A 26,533-nucleotide genomic window follows, 5' to 3' on the forward strand; every position below is an offset into this window, starting at 1 on the left:
CTTTCTTATCTCTAAGAATGACAACAGTAAAAGGAATTGTACTATCCCTTTTTTGTTTTATTTACTGGATTATTGCATCTAGGCTGAATTACTTTAGAGGGGAAGGCTGCAGTCCGTGCTCACTTGAAACATTACTTTTTAAATGGGAGTGTATTCATAATCAGAGTTGTTTGCCACATGGATATTAATACTGTTGTGTTTGATCTTGGGACACTCCAAATATTGACCATTTAATGATAACTGTTAAAATATGGTTTGTTGGTTTTTTTAAAAAAACAATCTCAGAATAAGTTTTTCTGGTACGTATTCTGTGACTAACCAATTATCTATCAAAACTTTTATTTCCAGACACCATTTACCTTTGGCTTGGGCCAAAGGGCACCATATACAACTGGCGAGCATTGTCTTCTTTGTAGAAGTGAACGAAAAGATACTTCGCTTTCAGAGAGCGGAATAAAAAATTCTAGCAAAACAGCACTTTCCACATCTCCAAAAGCAAACAATATGCTGCATCTTCCACTGTGGGTGTGTCCAGACTGTCGACGAACAGTCGAAAAAGAGGAAAGGCATGCTACAATAGAGCAATCTCTTGTGGTAAGTTGAAGCACTTCAGTTCAGTAGACCAAGAAGATATGTTGTTACGGGCTGAATGCTACTTTGTGCTTTGGAACCACTGGAACTGTAAATGCTTAGAAAGTATTTTAGGAGGTTTTGAGTTATTTTCCCCAGGAGCTAAACTGAACAGGCAAATGGTTTCAAAATGAGGAGTTATCATTCTGAGTTTTGGATTTTTGAGTAGAGCAAGGCTTGGATTTGTTTCTTGCTGGTTTTCTGCCCTTGTCAGTTTATTGAATCTCTTACTTTGTGCTTCCCCTTTAACTAAGTTGTTTCTTCTTCTCTTAACAATGCAACTTTAATCATTACACTTTTTTCCTATTCTCTGTCTGCTCACCTCTACTTTTTCCCTTTGTGAGGTAAACTATCTGAATTTTCTTTGTTCTTTTAGTAGTGTTCTTGAGTCACTACCCTTGCACTGCCACCTTCCTGCATGTCTCTGAGTTTTGTTGTCTTTTCTTTCCTGTATTTTTTCAATAAAGAAGCAGAATGAACTTTGCATAATATGCATAAACAATTTCTTATTCCTTGTTGTAGCACTGCAAACACTGATTTAATATACAGTGCTAACATTTCAAGTTGTGATAATTTTCTAAATTAAATGTTAAAATATAATTTGAAATGAGAATTCAGCCTCAATTAAGAGCTGTGCTTGGTGTAGGAGAAAGATACAAAAAGTTCATTGACAGGTCCAGCAAAACCCCATTAGAAGTAAACTATGGTGCTATAGCAGAACCAAATCTTCACAACTGATCCAGGAAGCCACATGCTTCTGATAACTGGAAGCATTATAGATTGCAGCTGACATCTCTTCGTAGAGAGCTAACAGGCTGTACACATGCCCATAGGCACATACAGATTTTTATTTCAGTAAACAAATTGGTGTGAAGAAAGATGGACTTTGTATAGCATATGTTGTTAAACTCATGTTGAAAGCACAGTTAGTATAGTTAGTTTTTTGTAAGGAAAATTTAAGAATATATTATAAAGTCATAGAACAGTTTGGCTTGGAAGGGACCTTCAAGATCGCTGAGTTCCAGCCCCCCTGCCATGGGCAGGGACACCCTCCACTAGCCCAGGTTGCTCAAAGCCTCATCCAGCCTGGCCTTGAACACCTCCAGGGATGGGGCATCCACAGCTTCTCTGGGCAACCTGTGCCAGTGCCTCACCACCCTCACAGTGAAAAATTTCTTCCCGATATCTGATCTAAATCTACCCTCTTTCAATTTAGAGCCACTACCCTTTGTCCTATTACTCTATGCCCTTGTAAAAAGTTAGGCTACAACTTTCTTGTAGGCTCACTTCAGATACTGGAAGCTGCTTGTGTTGCTTGTATACAACAAGTGTTTACTGATACTCTTGCTATTAACAAGGGTTACTAAAATTAATTAAAAGAGATTATATCTAAGGGAATTATACTGGTAGGCCTGATGGTAAACACATCGTAGAGAGTTCAAAGCACAGCAAGACTGAAACACGTGATTGTTCAGTTGAGTAAAAATTTTGGACATTTAAGCTCTGTTTAATGAGCTAGTAAAGAAAATAAGTGTCCTACAAGTGCAAGGGAGGCAAGATTTGCTTCCTAAATGTTTTCTAAAGTTACAGATACTCCAGATAAAATAGAAATTGTCAGTATTTTTATAATTTGGCAACTGTTTTCTTATTTTAAGAGGAATTTTTACAAAGAGCAAAAGTATTTCCAAGCTGGGAAGCTTGACTTAAAAATGTAAGTAAGTGGATTAGGTGGCTAGTCAAATTAGAGAAACCAGCTAGGAGAAAAAGCAAATGAGCTAAAAAAAATAAAAATTGTTACCAGTTACTGCAAGGCAGAGTATAAGTGGTGGTCCTGTGTTCAGGTGGTTGTTGCTCAAACCGAGCTCCGCTTGGTTGCCTCAGCACCATCCCCAGTACCTGGTCTTGTTGTTGGCAGCAAGTGCATGCAGATTTGTTTTGACCTGTGTCTGCATCCTGCTCCAGGATCTAGGGTGAGGCACAAAAAAAACCTCCTTCAATCATGCTTCTAATGTAGGACAGGACTCTGCCTGATGCCACAGAAAGCTGTTGGCAGCCTGGGGAGGGTGCAGGAGGGAAGCATGGTATGTACTGGGGCTGGAGCACAGAGGAGGGAGAGAAACTGGAGATAAAAATTCCAGCAACTTTGGGAGAGATGTTTGTATCATCTGCTGGTACTGAGCAGCACTGTACACAGGAGGTGGCATCCATTCCCCATGACAACAGCTTTCTGACATCCATTACTGTGAAGTAGTATATCTAGCTGTTATAAACAAGGAGATTCTACGCTTTTTGCTCGAAGAAATTGTTGAACTACAAAAGTCAAACATATTGTCATAGAGACTAAAGAGATATTACTAGTTCATGATTAATCATTAATGAATGATACATGCCTTCTTTTAGCTTAGTTCATTGTTTATGCTGGAGTATGTAAAGGTGATAACTATAACCAACGTACTTCGGTTATTAGAAATGAAACTAAATTTATATCATTGCTTTTCTCTATCTCTTGTGTTTATTAGGCTTTTTGAAGGTGAATTCTTTGTGCCTGGTTGAGTGTCCTCCAAAAATACATTCAGTACTAAGGACTGCCACAGTAGTATTTGCCTACCCGTTAAAATTTCAGACTTGTACTGTACAAACTGAAGGCTACCTGTGTGTTTTCCTTTCAGAGCCAAGATTTCCTTTTGCACATGCCTCTTGGAAACAGTGGATCACAGCAGGAGGAAGAATAACTGTTGGTGCACAGACGGTGCCTGCTGCAGATCTTAGCAATTCCTCTCCTTCAGACATAGCGTGCAACTGTGAGGCCTGTAACGAGCGCAGGTAAGAACTGAGTTCAAACTCAGTAGTGTGGTGCCTGTAGTTGGACTGTCGGCAGTGCTGTAGCTTATTTGTTGGTGTATGCTTAAACTCTTCAAACAGGCTATTCAACAATGACAGTAACTTATGGATAGCAGCTTCTATCCAATTTTATACTTGATTTTAGATATGTACTTTATTTTGTGCATTTTCAGATGTGTGTTGCTTTTCCTGAAGAGCATCTTCAGAGCAGTAGGACTCAATACACCTATGCAATGCAGAAATAGAGAGTAATTATTTTTGTCATTATTTGCAGAGAAAATTCAGCAGAGCCTGAACGTGAACCTCAGCAGCTTCAAAATTACTGGTCAGAAGTAAGATACATGGTTCGGTGTATATATCGCCAAGCAGGGACCCCTTTGGCAGATGACCAAGACCAATCTTTGGTACCAGATAAAGAAGGAATGAAAGAGCTGGTGGATAGGTATACACTTTGGAAAATATCTGTTAATTGCTAAGAGGATTTTTAAAATTAGTTTGTAAGTAGTTCAGAGTATTGCTTTTTAGCAGAACGTTATTTACCGTCCATAAGTCTGGTTGCTTGGAATTATTGCCTCTCCACTAGAATGAAAAGTCAGAATAGTCGATTCTATTTCATGCAAGATTTTTAAATGCTAGATGGGATGCATGGGAAGCTATTAAATTCTGCTTGCAGTAGGAATATTAATGTATAATTATGGAAGAGTCCCAAAAACTTATTCTTCGAAAGACCTTGAGATTATTGTTATTAATAAAACACTGTTTAGTTTGAATTGTTCCACCTTAAAATCTTACCTTGTTGAACTAACCTGCGTAAAATAGTGCTTGCACTTTACTGTAGTTGTAGCAGCTAGAAGAGACTTTAAAAAAAGGTAATGTTGGCCGTTGATCACTAGATGAGGTGGCTTTGGAGAACTTTCTCATTTCAGAAGTTGAAATCATAGCTTTTCTAGGTGTGAAGTTGAAGATGTGCTTAATGAGATCCTCAGTTGTGGGGTTTTTTCCTTTTGAGAATATTGTGGCTGTCCTTACAGTGCTCCAGGAGGTCCATTTCAGTTTCTATCTAACCAAATGTGTGGTCAGAGAATAGTTGCTCTCCTTGGCTGTGTATGTACTTAGTATACTAAGGTCTGACTAGCCTGACAGACTGTAGTTCTTATGTGGAATTTTTAGTTGAAGGTAAATTCTGGTGAGGTAAAGAAAGTTTAGAAAGATTATAGTCATCTGGCATTGCTCTTTGTGTGACTATACTCCTGAGTCAGCATTAATAGGTAGTTAAATAAACTTATTGCACTTCTGTTACATGAAAACTGAGTGGTTTTGAGCATGAGTTGTGTACATGTAGAGTAATATAGTCTGCCTCCCTGTTAGTCACACTTCATTTGTTTAAGTGATCAAAACATGTAGTGTAGGTTCTTGAAATCAAAGATGCTTGAAAGTTGCGTAGTGTGTAGGTAATTAAAACTGAATCACAGATGAAATGCTTGTTGATTTTTGTGCAGTTTCTCTTTAATGGAAGAATTTTGGAAATTGCAACACATAATGTGTATCTTATGTACTTAGGAGCTTTGATTTCTCTAGAACTGTTTTTCGCTTTTGAGAGAGATTATTAAAATACAAAAGCAGAAACAGGATCTCAAAGAAGGGAATCTTAAACGTCAATATTTTTTTTTTCACTCAAGTTCCTTATCGTCTTCAAAGTATGAAATAAAATTAGGATACTGTGTTTGAGCACACACCAGTGTGTCCAGTCAGTGGTGCTTATGTCAAGCAAAATTTTTTAACAAAGCTAGTCAGTGTATGTATTGAAAGTGTAAAAATAAACAAACAAAACCAACCAATCAAAACAAAAGCAAAAAACCCAAAACAAAAGACCCCAAACCAAACCATGGAGGTAGCATGCTAAAGATCGTGCTGTGGCCAAGGAAATCTATATTTAAAAGGCAGAAATTCCTAATTCCATGCTCAGCTCTGTTAGACACAGCTATTGAGAAACAGACTGTCTGATCTTCTTACTTGCATATAAGTAGTGGTTCCCAGTACTCTCCCTGTTGTACATTGGAGCACTTTATGGCAATATAGTTCTCTATTTTGTGAGAGATGAGGGAAGAGCCAGGACTAGATAACAGCAGACTTCTATTCATCGAACTCTTAAGTACTTACCTGATCCCTTTCTTCTTCCCCACCTCCCTGCTCTGTAAAAAGACTGAGGCAAGTGCTTAAATTCCATGCACAGGACTTTAAATAATATGATTTCACTCAAAAGTGCTTCAAAGCAGTCCTTGTGTTCAGTTTTCTTCTGTGTGAGGTGGTTCAAACCCATGTCTCGCTTCCAGGGGAGTATCAGCCTAGCCAGCTGTATGCTGGCCTTAGCAGGAAGCCCTGACCCTCTTTGAAGCTGTGTCTTACAGTGACAAGTCTTGCAGATATTGAGCGGCTGAACAGGGTGCGTGGAGGGCAATATGGTTCTGGAGCTTCAATGTTAATGTGCTTCCCTGGGACAAATGAGCCCCCAGTTTGGTCCTTATTCTAGATTTAAAAAAAAAACCAACAACCAAACCCTACCACCAAAACCCACAAACAAACAAAGCCAATCAACCAAACAAAAAAAAAAATCCAAAAACCCCACCACCATTCATTTGTAATGATTGCAGCTTAGGTACTACCGTAGCAGAGTGTCTCAACTCATGTTCCTTGAAGAACATTCTTTGTGGCCTTGTGAATCCCACACCTCTGCTGTGTAGTGGCACAACTTTAATAAAAGGCGCAAAAAATGTTCTTGTACAGAACCCCATGTACTTGGGGTAAGAAACTCTCAGCAAAGATCAGAAGGGGTTTTCTGACTGAGTGTCTTAAAAGCTTGGTAATTGTATGAAATGTCTTCTTTCAGTTCAGCTCAACAGCAGAACGGTAACGGTCCCCCAAAGCAGTTATCAAGTCTGGTGTGGTTAGTATGTATTTAGGCGTGTTGTGGCTGCCTTACAGGTCTAGCTCCTTCAGTGGCATGAAGTAAATATCTTTCTACAGGACATTAACCAGGCCTAGGCCTAGGTCTGGCTGTTGCAACTGGGACACTTATCAGGGCTTTATATAAGAACCTGGAGAAGTTGTAAAGAAGCTTGTCTGAAGAGTCTAGGTGTTTGTAGGGTTGTATGCAAATTGAGTAAAAATTTTAGAGCTCCCAAGTTGAAGTGAAATACTGAGGTCCTAAATTAATTTGTTCCTCAGATGTGCAAGCATCCTCATCCTAAAGCTACTTAAGATTTCTATTCCACAGTGTAAAAGTAGGGATCTGGACTGTTCTCTGAGATGTAAGGTAGTTCTGTAAACCCTAGCCATTGTTATCTTTTGATGATGATGATGATGGTAACTGGTAAATACTTTTAGGAAAGTAAAATTGCTGATTACATGCCTTTTTTTTTTTTTTTGAACATAAATATTCAAAAAATACAGGCTTTGTGAAAGAGATCCATATCAGCTTTACCAACGGTTGGAACAGCAAGCTAGAGAGTATGTGCTTGAAATGAAGGTTCGTCTGCTCAGACACTTGTCACTGGGATCTAAAGTTGCATCAACATTAGCAATACAAGGGCCACCACAGGCACATCAGTTCATCTCACTCCTACTTGAAGAATACAGTGCACTCTGTCAGGCAGCGTGTACAATCAGCGCCTTTCTAGTTACTCTGGTAAGACTGAAAAAACAACCTATAGGCTTCTACTTTCTAGGTGTAATGCTCGCAGAACTGTTCTGGGCTCTTCCAGGTGTCTTCTGTGGTTTGTAAAATGTGAGGGGTTTATTGTGTGTGTGCTTGGAGATGGGGATATTCTGACAATGCAAATTTAATTCTTTAGAAATGTATATCAGGCATCTCTTACAGTGAATTGATGAAATTACCTTTTGATTATAAAGAAAAAGGTGGGATGCTGTTTTGCCACTTATTCTGAAACTAATCTCTGGGCAGATCTACAAAATTTTAGATAATTCTTTTGAAAATGCATGAACCACTTCTTTTAATCTTTAGTGGTCTCTTGACAACCATGTTTAAAGGACACAAACTTTTATGTGCAGCACTAACTTAGATTGTTTCAATGTTCAATTTTGCTTTTCACTTATAAGCAAGAACGGCTGCTTGAAAATGTGATCTCTTGCCTCAGAATTAATCTGCTATGTTATTTATTATTTCCCAAGTTCCTGTTCTTTCTTACATGCTTTTTTTGTCAACTGATTGTGATGTTAGATTTGGGATTATATTGTCAGGTAGAAAATAATCAATAGCCTTAGAAATCTCTTCTTGAGTAACTGTCTATCAGGAGTGAGTAATGTAGTAAAAAAATTCGGTAATTCTGTTTGCTTGAGGGCTGAGAAGGTTATTAATCCTGTTTTGTTAATAATCCTTTCCGGTACATCCTTTAATGTCCTTGTCGTGTACATCCCTTTTCTTCTGTAAACTTTGTGCAAGCAGGAAAAAATAAGTGGGTAGACTGGAAAATTTCGGTTTTATTGCCAATTAGATGAAAATGTCTCTCTAGGTATATAAAGAGAGGAAAAGAACAGGCAGTAATGGGATTATGATGGCCACAGGTGAGAAGGATATAAAATGGAGGGGAAGCAGTGTGTCATTACTGAGGTAGGGCTAGTAGTAAAATTGAATTGGCAAAGCAGGAAGATGTTTCTGTTAAGAAATTTGAGCATATCTGATACTTTTTTTTTCCTGTTGTCAGTGCTCTGTGTTTGCTGTTGCCTGTACTGTCTTCCCTGGCTTTATCACTTAGATACAGATGTGAGATCATTGCTATCGCCAGTTTATTGGCTGCTTTTAATAGTCATCAAGTCTCTAACAAGGTGCTGGAGAGGAGATTGCTCTTCATGTTGATTTGCTCTGGAACTTAGAAATCAGTTCAGCTGAAAAGTGGGTGGATCACAGTACAAATGTTAACTTTCTCAAAGTAGATGTGCCAATAATAAATCCATTAATTCCAGAATTACATAGCCTATCAGAAAATAATTTTAAAATACTTTTTTCCCCTGTGGTTATTGTTGTGGTCTAGTAATCATGGAAACTTAGCAGGTGTGAGAGATTGAGATAGTGGCCATGAAGAGACAGGAAATGCTTGAACTCCCTAATCTATGCCTTTTCTGACAAAACTCAAAGTAAAATAAAATTCCTAATCTCCTTTAAAAAACCAAAGCATAAGAAAACACAAAATACCCCAGGCTTTTCTCCTCCTTTTAATTCTGCAGTCTAGTGAGTACTGAAAACTTCTTTCTACTGAGCTGTGACATTCAGAAACTGAAATGTGAGAGTGTAGGATACTCTCTTGTCATACATTTCTTAGATTTATTAAATAACCTTTTTATTAAATGAAGTAGTATGTCACAGCTTTCACTACAGGTAGCAGGGTCACTAGCCTTTTCAGTGTGCATGGTTGTTTTCTCTCAAGATACCAGTGCACGATGGAAGAAGGAATCTTTTCAGCTGAAATACATAAAAGGCAGTCAAGACCTCTAAACTTAGTGTGACCTTCCTTTTAAGGGTAAAACCTTAGCATGTAGCATGCTGTACAAAGGCTGTACAAATGGCTTGACTCCCCACCTGTGAGGAACTAATTTCTCAATGAAATTTTGAACAGTTGTCATTCCTTTCAAACAAATCTAGCTAACTAGAGCAGGAACTCCCAAAACCTTGTGCCCCACCAGGGTCAGTACAGAAGAGCCCTCAAGTACACAGGATAGCAGACTAGAAGGGAAAATTTACCTGGTATTTCTTTGAAAAATATTGTTATCTGTGCAATCTGATATGCAAGATTTTGTAGATAAGTGTTGACTGCTTTGTTCACAGCCTAGTATGGAAATTCCTTAGGAAATCGACCTTTCTCAGTGTTGTCCCTTGAGAAATTATTAGCAATTGATTGAAATTTTAAATATTTTGAAGACTTAATGATCAAAGTGAAAGGATATGTGTGTCTTGTGCAACTCAAAAAAACCTACCCACCCTTCCTAAATAGTAATAAAACTCCAAACTTGATTCTTTTTTTGAATACTGATAGTATTGTGTTCAGGTCTGACATAAATATTTATTTGGTTTTTAACGCACTATGCTTAACAAAACTTTGGAACTCCAGAGTGTTCTGATATTTCTAGATACTTGAGGTTACAGTGCATAGTGCTCACTTGCTGATCTGATAGCCAGAATACTTGCATTTAATTTTTGTGTGTGGGCGCATCCTGGTATAGAAAACCTGTGTACTGCTTGCTATATGTGGGAAAACTTACTGACTTGAAAACATATTATACCTACCTTTGATTCTTATGTTTTGATAATAATAGATTTAACTTTTAGGCCTTGAGATGATATACAATTATGTGTTAGATAACCTCAAATAGAAAAACATTCTGTGTAGTAGAGAAGTAAGCTGTTGGTCTTTTGTCTATTTAGAAAACTTCATTTTTGAAGATTACTTGGAGAGAACTGTTTACTTGATTTATGTCAGTTTTGAATAAAGACTGTAGCTTGCCATCATATATGTGTCTGTGACTAGGTAAGTTCAAAGAACTGAAAACATAATCGGAAACAATTGTTTGACAAGAAAACCTGAGAGTAACTGGTTCAGATCATAAAATACATGTTTCAGTGCAGAAATGAATGGAAGCTTTCAACAACATAGTCTTAATTTTTCTTTTTTTCTAATCCATGACAATTTAGGAAAACAAGGAAAGATGCTATGGTTATTTAAGTCATTAAAGAATTACTTAAATTCTGAGTTTCTGGGTCTTAAAACTGGGTAAGATCTGAGCTGGATAATCCAGCCTGTAGGTTGGAAACTAGATTTATTTTTTTTTTTTTAATTCTTGCTGTGGACAGAATTTTTTTTTGTATTTTCTAACCCTGGCTTATTTTTGGATGGTTTTTCATTACAGGAAAATGAACATTTGAAGAAATTTCAGGTGACGTGGGAATTGCACAATAAGCATCTGTTTGAAAACCTGGTATTTTCTGAGCCACTCCTGCAGAATAGCTTGCCAACTCTGGTGTCACAGCTAAGGTAGAGTTTTAAGTTTTCTTTTGTAATTTAAAGGAGAAATCAAACCCCATGTTTGCAACCACAGCTTTAAAAAAAAAAATTTTGCTGCTTCTGCAATTTAATAGGTAAAAAACCTTGTTTATCTGTCTTGAAAATGGTATTCTTGATTGTGTAGGCAGCTGTCATAACTTGCTTGTAAGAAGAATTACTACCCTTACCTGCTTATTTGTAGGTTACCTAGTAAAATGACAGCATCCTATGAAAATGCTGATGGTATGACTGAACAGTACAGTGTTCTCTTGTCATCAGGCATTGCTACTGTCTTTACAGTGCTGCAAGCAGATTAAAGCCTCAACACCTTCATGCTTCCCACAGTGCACAAATAACTTACTTTGGAGGTTTAAGCAATCTTTTCATTGGAGAAAGCAAAGGAAACAAAATCCCTTGCTATATGCTTGTAGGTCTGATAGCATGTTGCTTTTCCTTGGGCTTTAAAATGTATATTTTTTTAGTAAGGTTGCTCTCCTTATAATTTGTGTGCATGCAAAGTGTTTGGGTTTTTTAGGGAAGAGGTATTAATTTGTAGAAACCTTATTCTTTATCCTAACATATACGAATGTTTTTGAAACACAGTCATGGATGGTTTGTGTTGACCACTCAGTCTCGTTTCTGGTGAGGAGACATTTATGCTTTGTGTACATGTGTATTAAAGGTATTGTCTTGGGTGCTTTTCCATGCTACAAGAGCAGTTTGATTAAGTCTGTCATAAGAGATGCTGCTCACAGTGGATAAATAAATTTCTGATTGGTTCTCCTTTCGCTAGTAGGTACTAGGAAGGAAAGCAAGAAAAGGTAAGAAAGCTTGTCACCAGGCTTAGCAGGAATCCTAAGGTCCCTCAGAATAACGTGTCTAATTGGTTTACTTGAAACTGGGTTGATACTGAAAGCCTTTTTTTTTTTGTTTGTTTCTAGACAGGTAATTCTGTTGTTATATTCAATAGCATGTTGTTCAAGTGCATATTTTCCCAACAATCTGTGTTTGACTTCCCAGTACCACTGTCACTGACACTATTCCTCAGTCATCTCCATGCTTTCTGACAAGGCTTCTCTGTATCTCTTAGTCCAGCAAGTCTGCCTGTATCGAGACTGCTTATATTGTCTTCATCTGCAGACATGAGAATTGTTTTAGTGAAGCTTATGGCCATTATTTGACAAAAGCATTGGATTGCTTTCATTTACCTGTTGTTCTCAAGTGCTACTGCAGTTAAAGTCTGAGCAACAGAAGGTGTTTCTCTTCAGAACTTCACAGTAGTGACAGCTACCTTCAAGGCTTGGATATGATGAAGTCAGAATCTCTTCCTGCAGGAATTTCTTATCTAGCGAACATAGATGTGCTGGAAAGCTTTAGTTTCACGTAAGCTGTCATTTTGCCGGGATTGATTCACATGAGCCTTTTGGAAGGAGAGGTTCAGCATGAGCTTCCTGTTCCATGGTTTTTAGTTTATATGGTATGTGTCTTGTTTTTCTCTGGTGAACATAGATTACTCCTGTTTTCTTGGACTCCCAAGATTTTACTGCTGAATTCTCTTGCTCTTGAAGTAAGAGAATTAGTTAACCTTCACCAATAAATTTTTCTAGAGGGTAATGTGCCTTCCATTGGGAATTGATGGAGGAATGTTCCATCAGAGAGGCCTCACATGGAGATGCAGGGATCAGCTTAATCCCCTGATCATTTGGTCAGTAGAGAATCATTTGCATGCAGTAGAGAAGGTATTGCCAGATTTTCTTTACAAAAGAGCATTAGTCTCACTGTTTTCTCTTCTGGAAGAAATGTGAAATGGTGTTTTGGCATCTTAGCTTCACTTGCATTTTAGGTGTTTACCCTTTCTCTGATCCCTTATTGAAATCACAAAATATTTGGTATATCTGTGGGTTTTTCAAAATATAGTTGGTGTGCTGTGATTAGTTCCAAGGATGCTTATCAGATGTCAGACTAGAAAAGATGCTCACTTAGGGAGGTTTAAACATAACAGTCTTGTGGGGGTGGAGGTTACTAGCTAATAGGAGATCAGCTGTGTCAGTATTTCACAGGACTGGTCATCTACTCAGGGTAAACCACCAGGGTCTCAATGTGTTTTATCTTGTTCTGCTACATAGTCAACACCTCTGGTTTGTTTAGGAGGCACACTCAGTTGTACAGTCTGCAGACCAGCTGTGAGAGCTGTCCATGTGCTTGTCAAGAGTTAATTAGTCAGCCAGGCTTCTAGATCAGGCACAGCATTTCATAAGGCCATATGTTCATAACCAGTATTACATTTCGTAGGTGAGAGACTAGTCTTTCCCAATGAAGGTGTCTATATGAAAAGTTTCTTAGAGGTTAAGTATCTTTTTTTGCGTTAAGATGCTTTTGATTACATGCAACCATTGGCACACTCACCTCCTGCATTCAGCAAACTGCTTTATTGGGGATTGGTAATGAAGTAACTGACTGATACCAGGGCTTTTCTGGCTTCTGCTTTCCCTCTGTGGGATGGGACAGTGTTCAGGGTATATGCGCAGCTTCAATTAAATGCTGTTGGCCAAAAATTCTGGGTTCCTAATCAAGATACGCAGGCATACAGTAGGATCTAATGTCAACAAGTATGCTGTGGAAGATTTGGTTACTGTAAAGTAAGCAATTCTTCTTAAGTTTTGTGCATGTGTGATGCTTTTTATTACCATTTTTTACTGCAGTCCAGGGATATATTCCACCTGTGTTTACGGGACTGAAAAATTACCTAGACTGTTGCTTTAAACTTGCCTTGGGGGTGAAAGTACATTTACTAGGAGCATGTTAGCCTTTACTAAAGTATCACAATAAAAATGGAAAATGTAAAGGCTGTTGCATTGATAGTCTAAATTTTTAAAAATCCAAGTTCTTTTTCTTCTAACTTGAGATCATATTTTTAAAAGATTTTGTGTACAACCAGTGTTTGAAAGATTAGTACTACTAGCTTGAATTTGTTGGCTAAGTGATGCTAACATCATCTGTAACTTACTGAGTTGTCTGTTTGCTCAGCTCTTCATTGTATTTAGTTGCCATGTTAAAATTAAGGGTTCATTTCTTTGCCAGATGATAGGCAGGACTGTGTAGTTTTTTAGGTTGGGTTAGCATCCCATTGGAGTGGAAATCTATAACAAATTTCCTTAGAATGCTGGAACTGGGCTTAAATGTCAAGTTTTGAGATGCTTGAATTCTGTTTCTTGGTACTGGCTTTGACTCATCACACAACCTCTATGCCTAATTAACTACCAACCAGTTTTCTCTTAATTACCGAGTAGGGGAAATGTTGAAAAGCTGCAGTTTATTTGTGTCAATTTACAGGTCATTATAATTCGATGTGCTTTAAAAACAGATTATCAAATAAGATTTTTGTCTTTTTATTTATTTCTAAAGTTAAGATTTCATGAGATTGCTTGCTTACTTAATCATTGTGCTGATGCACTCTAATCACTTTTAAAAGGAATTTGCTGTACAAGAATGTAGCAGTAGAAAGGAAGGTAAATCTGTCTCCTATTCCTGGGGCTCCCTACAGAGACAGTCATCACTAAATGGCATAACCGTGTTTTGAACTTGATGCTGCTCAAGTGATAATTTGGTTGCATGCAGTTACCTACTGTCTCACTTGCCTCATTCTACAGCACTTCTCCTGGCTGAAACTCCAACTCGTCTAGTAACCTTTTTAGCATTGATCATGAGAGTTCTGATTAACAAGCTTCTGGCTTTATTTTTACTATATAGCTCTGCAGTTAATAGTCGGCATGTATATTTAGCCCCCAGAATTTGGAAGGATAAATATATCAAGCACCAAATTGGAATAAATACGGCTCAGTAGGTTTGACATCTGGTTGCTCATGGGAAAGAGGCTCTAGAAATGTTGCACTTCCCACATTCTTGCTATTGTTGGTTACAGAACATTGGAACAAGCAGTTGTTGGATATTTTTTTGAAAAATGACTAAAAATACTCAATTTTGGAATACAAGCAGCTAGGTGTATCAATAACTGCTCTTTAACTAGACTTTTTTTGGTTTAGAAGTGTGATTTTTTTTTTTTTTTTTTTTTTTTTTTTTTTTTTTTTTTTGGTGAAATGTCTCTTCCATAACAAGTCCTGTTTGAACTTTTAGGCTTGGAACAACACACGATTCCTGTAGTGAAGATATGTATAGTACCTTGCTACAAAGGTATCATCAGCTGGAACAGGAAATGGGTCAAGTTGCTGAAGCATGGCTTGAATGCCAGAAGAGAATAGATGATTATGTTGATGAACAGGTAAGAATCATGTAAACAGTCTCAAGATTGATTATGTAGGGAAGCAGTCCACACAAGGCTGTGCCTCCAGTGAAGAGTTTCCTTGATTTTTAAATTTTTTTTTTTAATCCAGAGCTTTAAAACAACAAAATGTAACTTTTTTCATTGGTGTTAGTCTTTCAGAATAGAAAGGAATGCTAACATACCAATATGTAACAGTGATGGTAACAAAACATCTTCAAATTGTTGAAGCAGATTGTGCCATTGTTTAGAGATGGTCTTTGAACATTTTTTAATGACCATAGGCTGTAAATTACCCATAGCACAGTAATCTGAAACTTTCTTTTGTAGATGTCACTGGGAAGAAAAAAAACACCAACAACCCAATGAAAGCCCCTAAGCTTCCAAAATAATAATTGCACTAAATGAAATTCAGAGGACAAGATAGCTTTTAAAAACCAGTGCATGTTCCATAGTGTGATAGTGACCTTTTTACAGCTGTCAAAATCAGAACTCCAGAGTCTCACTATATAAATATTTGAGACCTCTGAAGTTATCCTTTTTTAATTAAGTATATGTTCTGATAGCTGATTCTTCTGAGTTGGTGCTACGTTTCAGAAAACAATCACGTTTGTGCTGACTCCTACATTGTCAGGAGCTTAATTTTTGGAAAAATATCTGTTTATTTTGCAAATGGTTTTTCATACTCTTCCAAAATTGCTCATGTGCTTTTTGTGTCATGTTGAAAGAACTTCATTTTTTTTTTTTAAATGCCTCAGGATAAGGCTTTGAATACTGTTTAGTTCAATCTTAAGTATACTAGAAGAAAGAATATTTCTTGAAATAACTGAAGATACTGAATTTGGTATAACTCTTCTTGTATTTTGAAGTTTTATGAGCACTAGGAATATGGAAATCCAATTTGAGATTTAGTAATGCTGTGTTACTCCTATAGATGACAAACATATTTTAAAGTCTTATAGTACACTGTAAATGACCTTCAGAAGCTGTTCCTTGTAATGTAGATGTTAGGTGAACTTTTAAAATTAATTCAAGTACCTTCATGATGGAGACAGGACATAACTAATTTTATTTTTAGAGATTGTTCTATATTTGGGGTCTGCATCTGTGAGCTCTCAGTTCCAAGGCTTTCTCTTGGTCTGGCTGCTTTTGTGCACCTAAATATTTGATTACAACTTGGTAAAATTTCATTGTCTCAAATTTTGTGCTGCTACAAGTCATTTTCCCGATGGTTGTCAAGGTGTCATGGCTGTCTGATACTGCCTCTCCAGTAAGAAAGGATGCCCATTCACGTCTCATCGTTCACTTATTTTTCCAAAAGACACAATTTCTGTAGAGCTGCATTCATATCAGGCTTCTGACTGGTTGATCTGCACTACTTCAAAATCAACTCATAACTGATTTTCGTGAATTTCTCTCTAAGGGACCATGCAACTGCCACAAGTACTGTGTTAGAGCATTTTTTTTAATCTGCTCAGTGAAGCCTGTGTCCTGATGCAAACACAAACCCTTCTCCCATTTGGAGAGACTTAATATGATGACTTCTTATTTCCTAATGACCAAAAAAATCTGGAAGGGGGATAGGTAGGGAAACAATTCTAGAACTTAAGCCATCCTTGGGCCTTAAACCCCATGTTGTTGATAACCTATGGTTATACTCTCTTGACCAAAAATGCATAATTCCCTGTGACCATTTTACCTGAATTTGCAGTGGTATTTTTGTCAACAACATAGAAATCAGAAAACCTGGCTACTATGGAAACTGTGGATCTTAACAGTGAATGTATGTTCATTACTTGCTGCTTCTTAGCTTAACAAAATTGCGAGGTTTTATTGCTGGTATATCAAGGGTTAGAATGCAGACCATTACAGAGGAAAGCGTGAGAATGGTTTTCGTTTGTGTACTGTGGAACTACACCCAAAATTTTAGACAGGGCATTAGCAGAGGTAATTAATGGACCCTCCACTGTGGTATGTTATGTTACTTGCTCTTGGGGAAAACAAGTGAATAGTTTTTGCAAGCAATATAAATACTGTTTTTGGGTTTTTTTAAGACAGTGTAAGATAGCTGTGTTGTAAACAGACATGTGACTTAACACACTGCCATACCATGTGTGTATGCTGTAATAACGTGTAGAATAAGGATTAATTTGTATCAGCACCTGTATTCATCATGTTAAAATCTGATGAAGGTGTTTAGCATATCTGGAATATAGGAGAGTTCAAGTCTGTGCAGCCTGTGCCTCCAGATCCTGTTTTTCTTAACAAATTTAGACTACATTTAACTCAGGAGGACCTAAATACATCTGGATCATTTCTATAAGCAATAGCTAGATAGTTATCAGTACTTTCTGTGAAGTATTTCCTTTTTTTTTTTTTAATTGCTGGCTTCCACAGAAGAAAGGTATACAGGAATCCCTTTGCCCAGCTCCGCAAAAGCCCAAGGAGAGTTTATCGCTTGTCTCTTCATATTTATATGTGATTTTATTTGTTTTTAACAGTCCTGGTCAACTTAATAGAAAAAAATAGTATTATATGGACATAGTTGGTTTTTGTCTTTATAAGGTGGCTGTAAATAATTGAAACACTCACTGTTTTTTAGTGCTGAGAGTTTGTGATAAGAAGAATTATTTTTATTATTACTAGTGAAACAGGCTAGGAATATAGACTAGATTCACAGGTAGAATTTGGGATGCTCAGATATGTTATTCACATTTGATACAGAGTTTAAATTTGGAAGCAACAAGCATCCTGTGATGTACGTATGAAGGATCAGAGTTCTCACAGGTGATGCAGTGGTTTTTGTCAGTTCTGACCAAAGTGCTAGCTTTGTTCCATGATTGAATCTATTTCAGAATGGAAAAATACTTGTTCATCTGCCTGTCTTAGTTTACCATGTCTTGTCTGATGGATCTCAAACACTCTTTAGTTTCAAATGAACAGGGAGGAGGGAAGAGGGTGGTAGTGGACCTCTCTTCTTCATTGGGCAGCAGTGGTAGCATATTCATTGCAGATGTGCAAGACTGAAGGGTAAATTTTTCCTTCTGATGGCATTTGTATTTACCTCACTGTCCGTATCAGAATTCTTGGGCATGGATTGTGTGGTTTGTATTGCAGCTGCTTTGCTCTGCTGAAATAAATATTGCTTGGGGAAAAGAAAGAGGGGAGAGAACTGATTTCCTATTATTTATGGAATTAATAACTTAAGATACTTGCAGACATGGGTATTGGAAAGGCTGCAAAGTTGGAAGTAGGAAAGCTTGAGCTTCAGCCCCTCTTCCCATTAATACTCAAGAGCACCAAGACTAAAACCATGCTGTTTTCTTTGGCAGATTCTTGTCAGGCTTGAGTAGATAGCTCCCAGTTAATGCACTGATTGTTTTAAATGTAACTCTTTGGCACTGAAGTCTTCTCTTATCATGTATAGCGAATTTAGGTGCCTGTCTTTGATGGTGAGGATTCATCTTGGTGGCAGGGCACCTAAACCAGTGAGTGTTGCTCTGTTTATTGCTCAAGGGTGCTCAGAAGCTGATAGTACAGCCAGGATGAAATTTCCGATGTTTTTGTCCACAGGCTCTGCGGTACCTTTTAGTGTGTCTGAGAAAAGCTACCAGTGGTTCAAGAATATTTCATGCATGCTATTTTTTCACACATGCACCTGATCAACTCATTTTTTTGGTGTTAACGTAACCTCACTGGAGCAAGGGAAATAAAAATCCACAGTAGTAGTTGGAATTCCATACTGCTGATTGTTTCACAAATTCGTTAGGCAAAACTTTTCATTTCATTTTCACAAGTTAAATAATGATAATAGCAATAATACACTTAAGTTAATAGTAAGACTTTAAAAGATCAGGTATGGATTTCTGGAGGCATGCTTTTGAAGAAAATAAAAAAAACTTGTTATCTGTATAACCTGCCAGGCTTTGGCTCACTAACATATCTTTATGAAGCAATTTGTTATATTCTGTAAGGTGGTAGATTTTTTTGGTATTAGTTAGGTAAATGAAAAAACTGTAAAAGATAACCTAGATAGTTGTTTTTCCCCACTGATGAAGTAGTGCTCTTAATATGCTGTGAGGTACAACAGGAGAACCTTTGTTCTTGTGTTGTGCTGTGTCAAAATTCACAGAAGCTTTTGTGTTCAGAGTGAATTTATTTACTAAATCAGAAAATATCCTTTGTGTACAAGAAGTTACGAACTCTATGTGCATTTATGGTGATGTGATTAAAGGATGAGTAATTATAAAATGTTTTTCCAGCCTTAGATAAATCATGGACATGAAATACATTGAGGAATAGAAGTGGTAAATACTGTTAATCTAGGTCACTACTTCTAATTTTTTTGACACTTTGGGTGGCTAGTTCCACATGTGGTACATCAGAGTTTGCACTTGAGCCTGTGTTGAGGCCTTGCCTGTATCTCTAGATTTTAATGGATTTTAGTGGATCTGAGATGTTGAGGATTTAATGCCAATCACATTTTATTGAAAATGCTATGAAAATATTTAATAGAAAGAAATACCAATGTAAGTAAGAACAGTGGAAAAATCTGACTGAAAGTGTAAATGAATATAAATAGTATGTTTAAGTGACTTGAATTAAATGATTAGCAAATAAAATACACTTAATGTTGACTAAGTATGTAAGTACTTTGAAAATACTATAGACAAGCTAGGTTTAATGAAACTGACAGACCAATTGACAACAAAGTGGGTTTTCTATGATTAAATCAATGAGCTTTCCTTAAATTCTGTTTTAGATGGCAATGAAAACAAAACAACGCATGCTAAAGGAAGACTGGGAATTTTTTAAACAGAGGCGTTTTATTGAAGAGCAGGTAGGATTTCTTTTCTATACCATACTAATTCATACTAACGCTTCATGTATATTTGTAAGATGGAAACATATGAGTGTAGTATGTTGTGCTAGCTCTATATGATCTAATTCTGCGACTATGCCAGGCATGAAATTTAGTCACCTAAAATACAGAAAAGCAACATCCAAGAAGAGTATGTAATAGTATGTTATCTTAGTTACTACAAGGTAAAAACATGAACACCATAGTCTTAGGATTGAATACCAGGTATAAAAATTTTTTTATACAGTAAAAGGGGAATTTTTTTTGCCTTAGAATGGGATCCAAAACAGCCAATACATTGAGCGTGGAGCTGCCTTGATGTATGTGATAGGGAATATTGTGTTCAAGAGTTTAACAAATTCCCTGATGTGTGCAGAGCTGGGGAGTGTGAGCCATGGTAGCAGGGCAGATGATTGAGTCTGTTAGGACTCTGGAGATGGCTCCTACTTCTGTTTTGTGGAGAAAAGGATGAGCAGAACTTTTTTTTTTTTTAAAAAAAAAAAGGTCTTTTTTTAAGCTGTAGCCAGAGAAGGGCCAGCAGAAGTTACTACCTTTATAATAAAGTTATCTGCTGTTTAAGCCACAGTACTCTTGTGTTCAGGTATGTGTCATGCTTTTCATAGGAGTACAGTGTGACTGGGATAGAGTCAAGCCTGTGTGGAGAACCTCTCCATTCCTGTACCACTGTGCAGAAAGCAATGCTAGTCATGAGCCAGAGAAAGAGAGAGTATGACAGTACATTTTAATAAACTTAAACTAAGCTTAAACTGGCAATGTCTAAAAGCTGTCATCAGTAAGTACTTCTTCCTATAAGGAACATAAGCCTGTGTTAACAGTGTTTTTAGAACATCTGGTGTACAGGGCTCCTCAGAAGACTTGATAAAGAATTCTCTTTTTCCTTGATCCTAATTGGGCTTAAGTGAGCTGTAAGTGCATGGCTGCTTAGGTAAGGATCAGATCTGGACATCTATAGAAGTGGAAGCTTAGGCACATCCTTGTTTAACGTAAGGTTTGTAGGTATGTAATGAAATTAGGTGCTTTCAGGATTAGGCCCCTGCCAGGTAGAGGTTATTTGGGTTGTATTTTTTCACTAATGCAGTCGAGTCCTGTTTTGGGCAGCTAATTCATTCCTTGAATCTACCCCGTTGCGGCTACAGAATTAGTCCTAATTATTTTTTGCAAACTAAGGGTGAGTTTGCATTCTCTCTCCTTTTGTCAGCAGTGTCCTTTTGTGCATACCATGAAACAAGACAAGAACTACTCAAGTTCAGAGTGCATCAGCAGAAATACCATGCAAGATGCACATACAAATGAGTCAAGGAGATGGACTTCACCGCTTCACTATTTCATAGTAGAAACATACTTTCTTTGAAGAGTTTGTGCCAACTGTTTGTTGTTTGTAGCTTTGAACTTCTCCATTCTTTCACTCATGATCAAAACACCACTTTCATGAAATTATTCTGAATTGTTCTGCTTTTAAAATATTTTGCCCAAAGAACCCTTTTTGATTATGTAATTTGTTAATGTTGATATGCCATTGACTTGTTAGTGGAAGACTTGCACTACTAAAACACTGTCTTTATAATTTACTTCAGCTTAATAACAAGAAAGCACTAGCTGGGGAGAACAACTTCACAGACACAATGAGACACATGCTGTCATCACGTTTGAGCATGCCTGACTGTCCCAACTGTAATTATAGAAGAAGGTGAGCTGATTTTTTTAAACATGAAATCATAATAAGTTATTAATTTATTGTTTGAGGAAAAAGGAAATACATTGTTGGAATAAAGAGTGTGGTTACTTTAAATTAATGCTACTTAAGGTAATAAAAATCTATAATCTCAATTCTTGAACAGATGTACTTGTGATGACTGCAGCCTTTCACACATTTTAACGTGTGGCATCATGGATTCTCCTATAACGGATGATATCCACATTAACCAGTTACCACTACAAATTGATTCTGCTCCGGATTATCTATCTGAGATCCGCCCACCCAGTATGTCTTCAGCAAGTTCAGGATCAGGTTCCAGCTCGCCTATTACAATTCAGCAACATCCCAGACTGATCCTCGCAGATAATGGTTCTGCACCAACTTTGTGAGTTCTTTTTTTGTTGTTGTTTTAAAATTTTGTAGTGAATTGAATTTAAGTAGGTAAGTTGCATTGGCAGACTACCATTACGTAATGCTAGTTTTGCTTCAGAAAATCATTTAATAATGATACTGTATTCAGCAGTCCCTAGCTCTGCTGCTGTATATTCTGCAAACATTAAAAAAAAACCAAACCTGTGAAGTTCTTAAAAATTTCTGAGGATGTTGACTTAACAGTGTTGCTGTGTGTAGTATGTACTCCCTTGGTTTGAGATTACAAGGACATCAGGCACCACTCTACTGTAGAACATCATTTTATAGTGTCACATTTTCTTAGACTGAGCAAGGGAACTGGTGATCTTTTTTTTGAGGGATGGTCATTTCATATGAATCAGTTTAGTTCCAAAAAAGCCTTAATTAGGAGGCTTTTAGGAGTTTTGAAGTTCTGTTAACTCAAGTCTTGCATCAAAAATTATCGTCCCTGTCAGAAGTATCTGCCACCCTCTCTCTTTTATTCACATCACAATGACCATCAGATTTGAGGCATTTGAGTCTAATAGTAGACTGCTTTTCCTTCCATAATTCTGAAGGGTTAAACTGCTTGGTAGGCTGGTTTCTGTATGTGGTTAGGGTACAGCTAACGAGCAGTCTTCTCTGTCCTGTGATATTCTAAAGGAATATTTTTTTAAAAACTTACTTCAGGACTGATGGGAACAGTAATGAAATACTTCTTTTCAGTACAGTCAAGGAAATTGGCATCAGTGTTCTGTGTCAGTATGGTGTGGTGGATGAGGACAGTGCAGATGTGTAGGATGTTTCTGATGAATATCACTCCAATAAGTTTAATTTCCTTTAAATGTTTATGTTTGTATCTGCTACCATCATTGGTTTAATCTTCCGTAACAGGACTTTAGTTTCTGAACCCGTTTGGGGAGCGCTTGAAAACAGATTATGTGGTGGTATGTTTAGCTACATATTTTTAAATGTGGGGTTTGAAATTTCTGTAAGCTCTCATTAGTTTTGGTGCTAAAATGTCCAAAATTGTTCAATTTTTGTCTTCAGAAGCTAGTTCAGTTAAATCCAAGTATTATTTACTGTAAGAAGCCTATTTTTAGGGAAATACTGATGCTCCTTGGGGAAGGGGCATTTTGTGTCTCATAATATCTGCTGTTTTTTATTTCCTCATTGCACATTTGAAATATGCCTAATGGTGCCATCATGTAATTAAATTTTGGCACAGTATCTTATGGAATGCAAAAAGATAAAGTGCACTGTTTAAGAGCTCTTTTAAGAGCTGTGGATTGCTGTAGAAACAAGAACTAACCAATCTTTGCAACACTTCCCTGGAGCAGGTAATTAAACATGGATGTTCTTTTAATAGCTGTCTGTGTGGAAAGAATTTCCATTAAGTATTTTACAGCAGATTTTCAAAAGCACGTCGTTGTGGTGTTGTCTAGGAACTAATTGCTACTGAGAAATTTAAGCGTTACTGTGAAGTGTTCAGTCTTCTGTACTTACTGTTACTGGTTTGACTTTTGATGTATGGAAAAACATGAATTTTATATTGTATTTTTTTCCACTTCACACTTTTTGTAAAGGAAGTCATTGGCATAAGGTTGTTTTCATCTAAAGGACATCTGTGTCCTGACATTATTAATTCCATAGATTCTTGGTCAGAAAACAGTGTTGGAAAAATATTGTACATAGAAATAGCAGAGAATCTTATTTTCGATCCAGTCTGTCATTCAGTCATGCAACTGCTCTATTCAGTAAGATTATACGGCAGGTTGCTTGGTTTTACTTGCTTGAAAAAATAAGTTCAGTTAAACAACTCTTAAATTGGAACATTTTTACAAGGGATGCTCTCAACTTTATTTCATTTTGGTGTTCTACCTGCTTTCACAATAACTGAGGTTACTGAGCACTTTGATTTATCTAAGCCTCTCTTCCTCTCAGTGGTAGTGATGATGAAGATGTTGCACCATTATCAGCAAAATTTGCTGATATCTACCCACTGAATAATTACGATGATGCAGAGGTTGTAGCCAACATGAATGGAATTCACAGTGAGCTAAATGGCGGAGGTGAAAACATGGCATTGAAAGATGAGGTACAGCATTTACAGTCTCATATATTTTTCTGCTGGTTGGATGTGCTCGCTGGAGAAAGGTCTGTCCTTCACCCCTGTGTTAATGGGTTAATGTTGTCCAGTCTCCTCAGGTGAGCAGTACTAGCAGCAGCTCCTCAGAAGCAGATGATGAAGAAGCAGATGGGGAGAGCAGTGGTGAACCACCGGGGACTCAAAAGGAGGAAATATCTCTAGGAAAAAGGGCATTAAGGAAAGATGAAGCAAAAATGGATAGTCCACCACCTTCTTACCCCAGTCAGCAGGTATAGTAATCTAAAAGCAACCCTTTTAGTAAATTGATTTTTGAAATGTGCCTGCTTGAATGATAATAACATTTACATCTTCAATTAATTATTTAACTTTTAAAAGTTATCAGTAGGCATGTGTTATACCTAAAATATTTTTGATCTGATTGTATGTTGTCATGGCTGACATCTTCCTTTAGTCAAAACCTGAAATATGTTAGATATGTTGAAGATAAAAGGGGAAAAAAATTATTGCTGCCTGTATGAATAAGAAACTGAAACTAAGAAGTGTTTCTGCTTGGAAGTTTGTGCTTGGTCTTTGTTAAATATTAGTGTTGAGTCATTTCAAATTAATTGGGGCTGGGGGGGAATTATGTGAGTACTTGGTTAACGGGCACTTTTTAATGTTATATCTGAAGACTAACTTTCCCTGTTGAAACCCTGTGTAGTTAAATCCATTGCATGACTTATGGCATGGATCTTGGGCTGGTTGGTTGGGTTTTTTTTGTCTTTGTTGGGGGTTTTTTGTTTTTTTTTTTTTTGTTTTTTTTTTTTTTTTAAAAAAAAGAAGTTTAAGGTTATTAAGCTCTTTACTGTAAGGTCACCAAGCCATCCAGAGAACCATGTCTGGAGTATCTTTCTCAGCAGGTGGTGGTGCTTGGTTTAACAGCTGAGCACCGAAGCAAAGCATCTGATGGACTTGTCTTTGTCACTGTGTGGCTTTTAATTGAGTTACTCTGGAGCTACAACACAGGCTTGCTGCTTTGAGAATGTACCAGTTGCTTTTATTGCTTGTTGTTCAAAAGAATCCAAATTGGAAGGGGCACCTTTGAGAGCTTGGATGACAGTCAGGTGGGAACTCCCATTAGATGTTCCCTTGCAGTTAGGATGTGTGTAAGGCCTTTCTGTGGAAGTACTTTCTTATGTGGTAAGACTATTAAGCTACTTTTCTTTCAGTGAGTATGTTGAGATTTTTTTTTTTCCTGTCTGTGACAGACAAATGGCATAATACTTACATGGGCTGAGACCTCTGTCAAACTAGTTTGAAACTGGTGAACGGATTCAGTATTTGTTATGGAAAATCCAATGAGATTATGTAAGTCTACTTGCTTTAGGGAAGCCAACTAAAATGCAAGATAAAAAGGTGGATTTAGGATTTAACCTTTCTCTTTTTTGTTTTCTTTGAGGAAAAAGAATTTTCTCAGAATTATTGAGGTGCTTTTAATGACTTACTATTTTAGCCTGATTTTCTGATCAGAGATGAATATCTACCTTGTAATGCTGTGTTCAAGTGATTTTATTTCACTGGCAGGTGTCATGCCTTTGAGATTTTTTTTTGGCGTTATCTTTTTATTATCTGTTTTACTTGTTATCTTTATTTTTCTTTGGATTCCTTTTCATGCTCAGTACCCAAAGCTTTGTCAGAATTGGATTTTGAATCTCACCATACTGTTGGACATCTTTTTTCCGTTTTCATTTGTTAGTAATTATTATTGGTTTCTTAATAATACTAATGTTTTTTATTATAAAGTTATTTTTTTCTGTACACCTAATTAATTCATTGTATTTGGTTTATGAAATCTTTGGTTGTTAAAATATACCTTGTGTCAAAGGCCATAATGCTTTTAAGTGATAATGAAGAGCTATTTCCTTCTGAGAGGAAGGTATATTTAAGAAGAATACCAAATGTCAATTCTTTTTGAGAAAGCTAATTTAACTTATGTTGCTTTTTGGAAAAATGCGTACTGCCGCATTGCTGGGAAAAATAGCCATTGGAAAGTGTTCCTGGTATCACTTCTGGTAAAACTATCTTCCAGTGAAATGTCAGATGACCACGGCAGGAGCTGAGAGAGGGAAATGGAGCTGCTCTTTCCTGGGCTGGTTTTCTTCCAAAGTCTTGAATCCTTTTGAGACAACAGAGGTTAATGATACCTTGAGATCAGTAGAAGGTTCTAATAAGGCATGGATTTCTCATGGTTGATGTGATTATGAAATTTTTCATAAGAAATGTCTGCTTTGCACAATCACAGAGTAGTTGAGTTTGGAAGGGACATTTGCAGATAGTCTTGTCCAGCCCTCCTGCTGACTAGAGCAGGTTGGGCAGCGCTGTGTCCTGTTGGATTTGGAGTATCACCAAGAATGGAGGTTGCAGAACTGCGGTGGTTAACATGTTCCAGGGTTCAACCACTCTCACAAATAAATAAAAGCTTTAAGCTTGAGTGCAATTTCCTGTGTTTCAGTCTGTGGCCATTTTGTCTTGCTCTTTCGTGGGATACCACTCAGAGAAGTCTGTCCTCTTTACTCTCCTCTTCCCTGCCTAGTCAGGGAACACCCATGGAGAAGATCCTCCTGAGTCTTCTCTCGTGAAGCTGAACATCCTCGCTCTTTCAGCTTCTCCTTGT

At 37.2% G+C, this 26,533-nt stretch overlaps 1 protein-coding gene across 1 annotated transcript in view; it reads left to right on the forward strand.

The window, feature by feature from the left end:
• LOC104468064 (protein FAM193A-like) overlaps nucleotides 1–26,533 on the forward strand; it is a 48,514-nt gene that overhangs the window by 2,406 nt on the left and 19,575 nt on the right. The window contains 11 exon segments of the mRNA XM_010082069.1: nucleotides 349–594; nucleotides 3,300–3,453; nucleotides 3,746–3,913; nucleotides 6,922–7,156; nucleotides 10,390–10,514; nucleotides 14,658–14,802; nucleotides 19,565–19,642; nucleotides 21,259–21,371; nucleotides 21,523–21,765; nucleotides 23,715–23,868; nucleotides 23,970–24,149. Of these exon segments, the coding sequence (XP_010080371.1) occupies nucleotides 3,813–3,913; nucleotides 6,922–7,156; nucleotides 10,390–10,514; nucleotides 14,658–14,802; nucleotides 19,565–19,642; nucleotides 21,259–21,371; nucleotides 21,523–21,765; nucleotides 23,715–23,868; nucleotides 23,970–24,149 (1,374 nt within the window). The 5' untranslated portion in view covers nucleotides 349–594; nucleotides 3,300–3,453; nucleotides 3,746–3,812.

The sequence above is a fragment of the Pterocles gutturalis genome, unplaced genomic scaffold, assembly GCF_000699245.1.
Source record: "Pterocles gutturalis isolate BGI_N339 unplaced genomic scaffold, ASM69924v1 scaffold8674, whole genome shotgun sequence".
NCBI classification, from domain to species: domain Eukaryota; kingdom Metazoa; phylum Chordata; class Aves; order Pterocliformes; family Pteroclidae; genus Pterocles; species Pterocles gutturalis.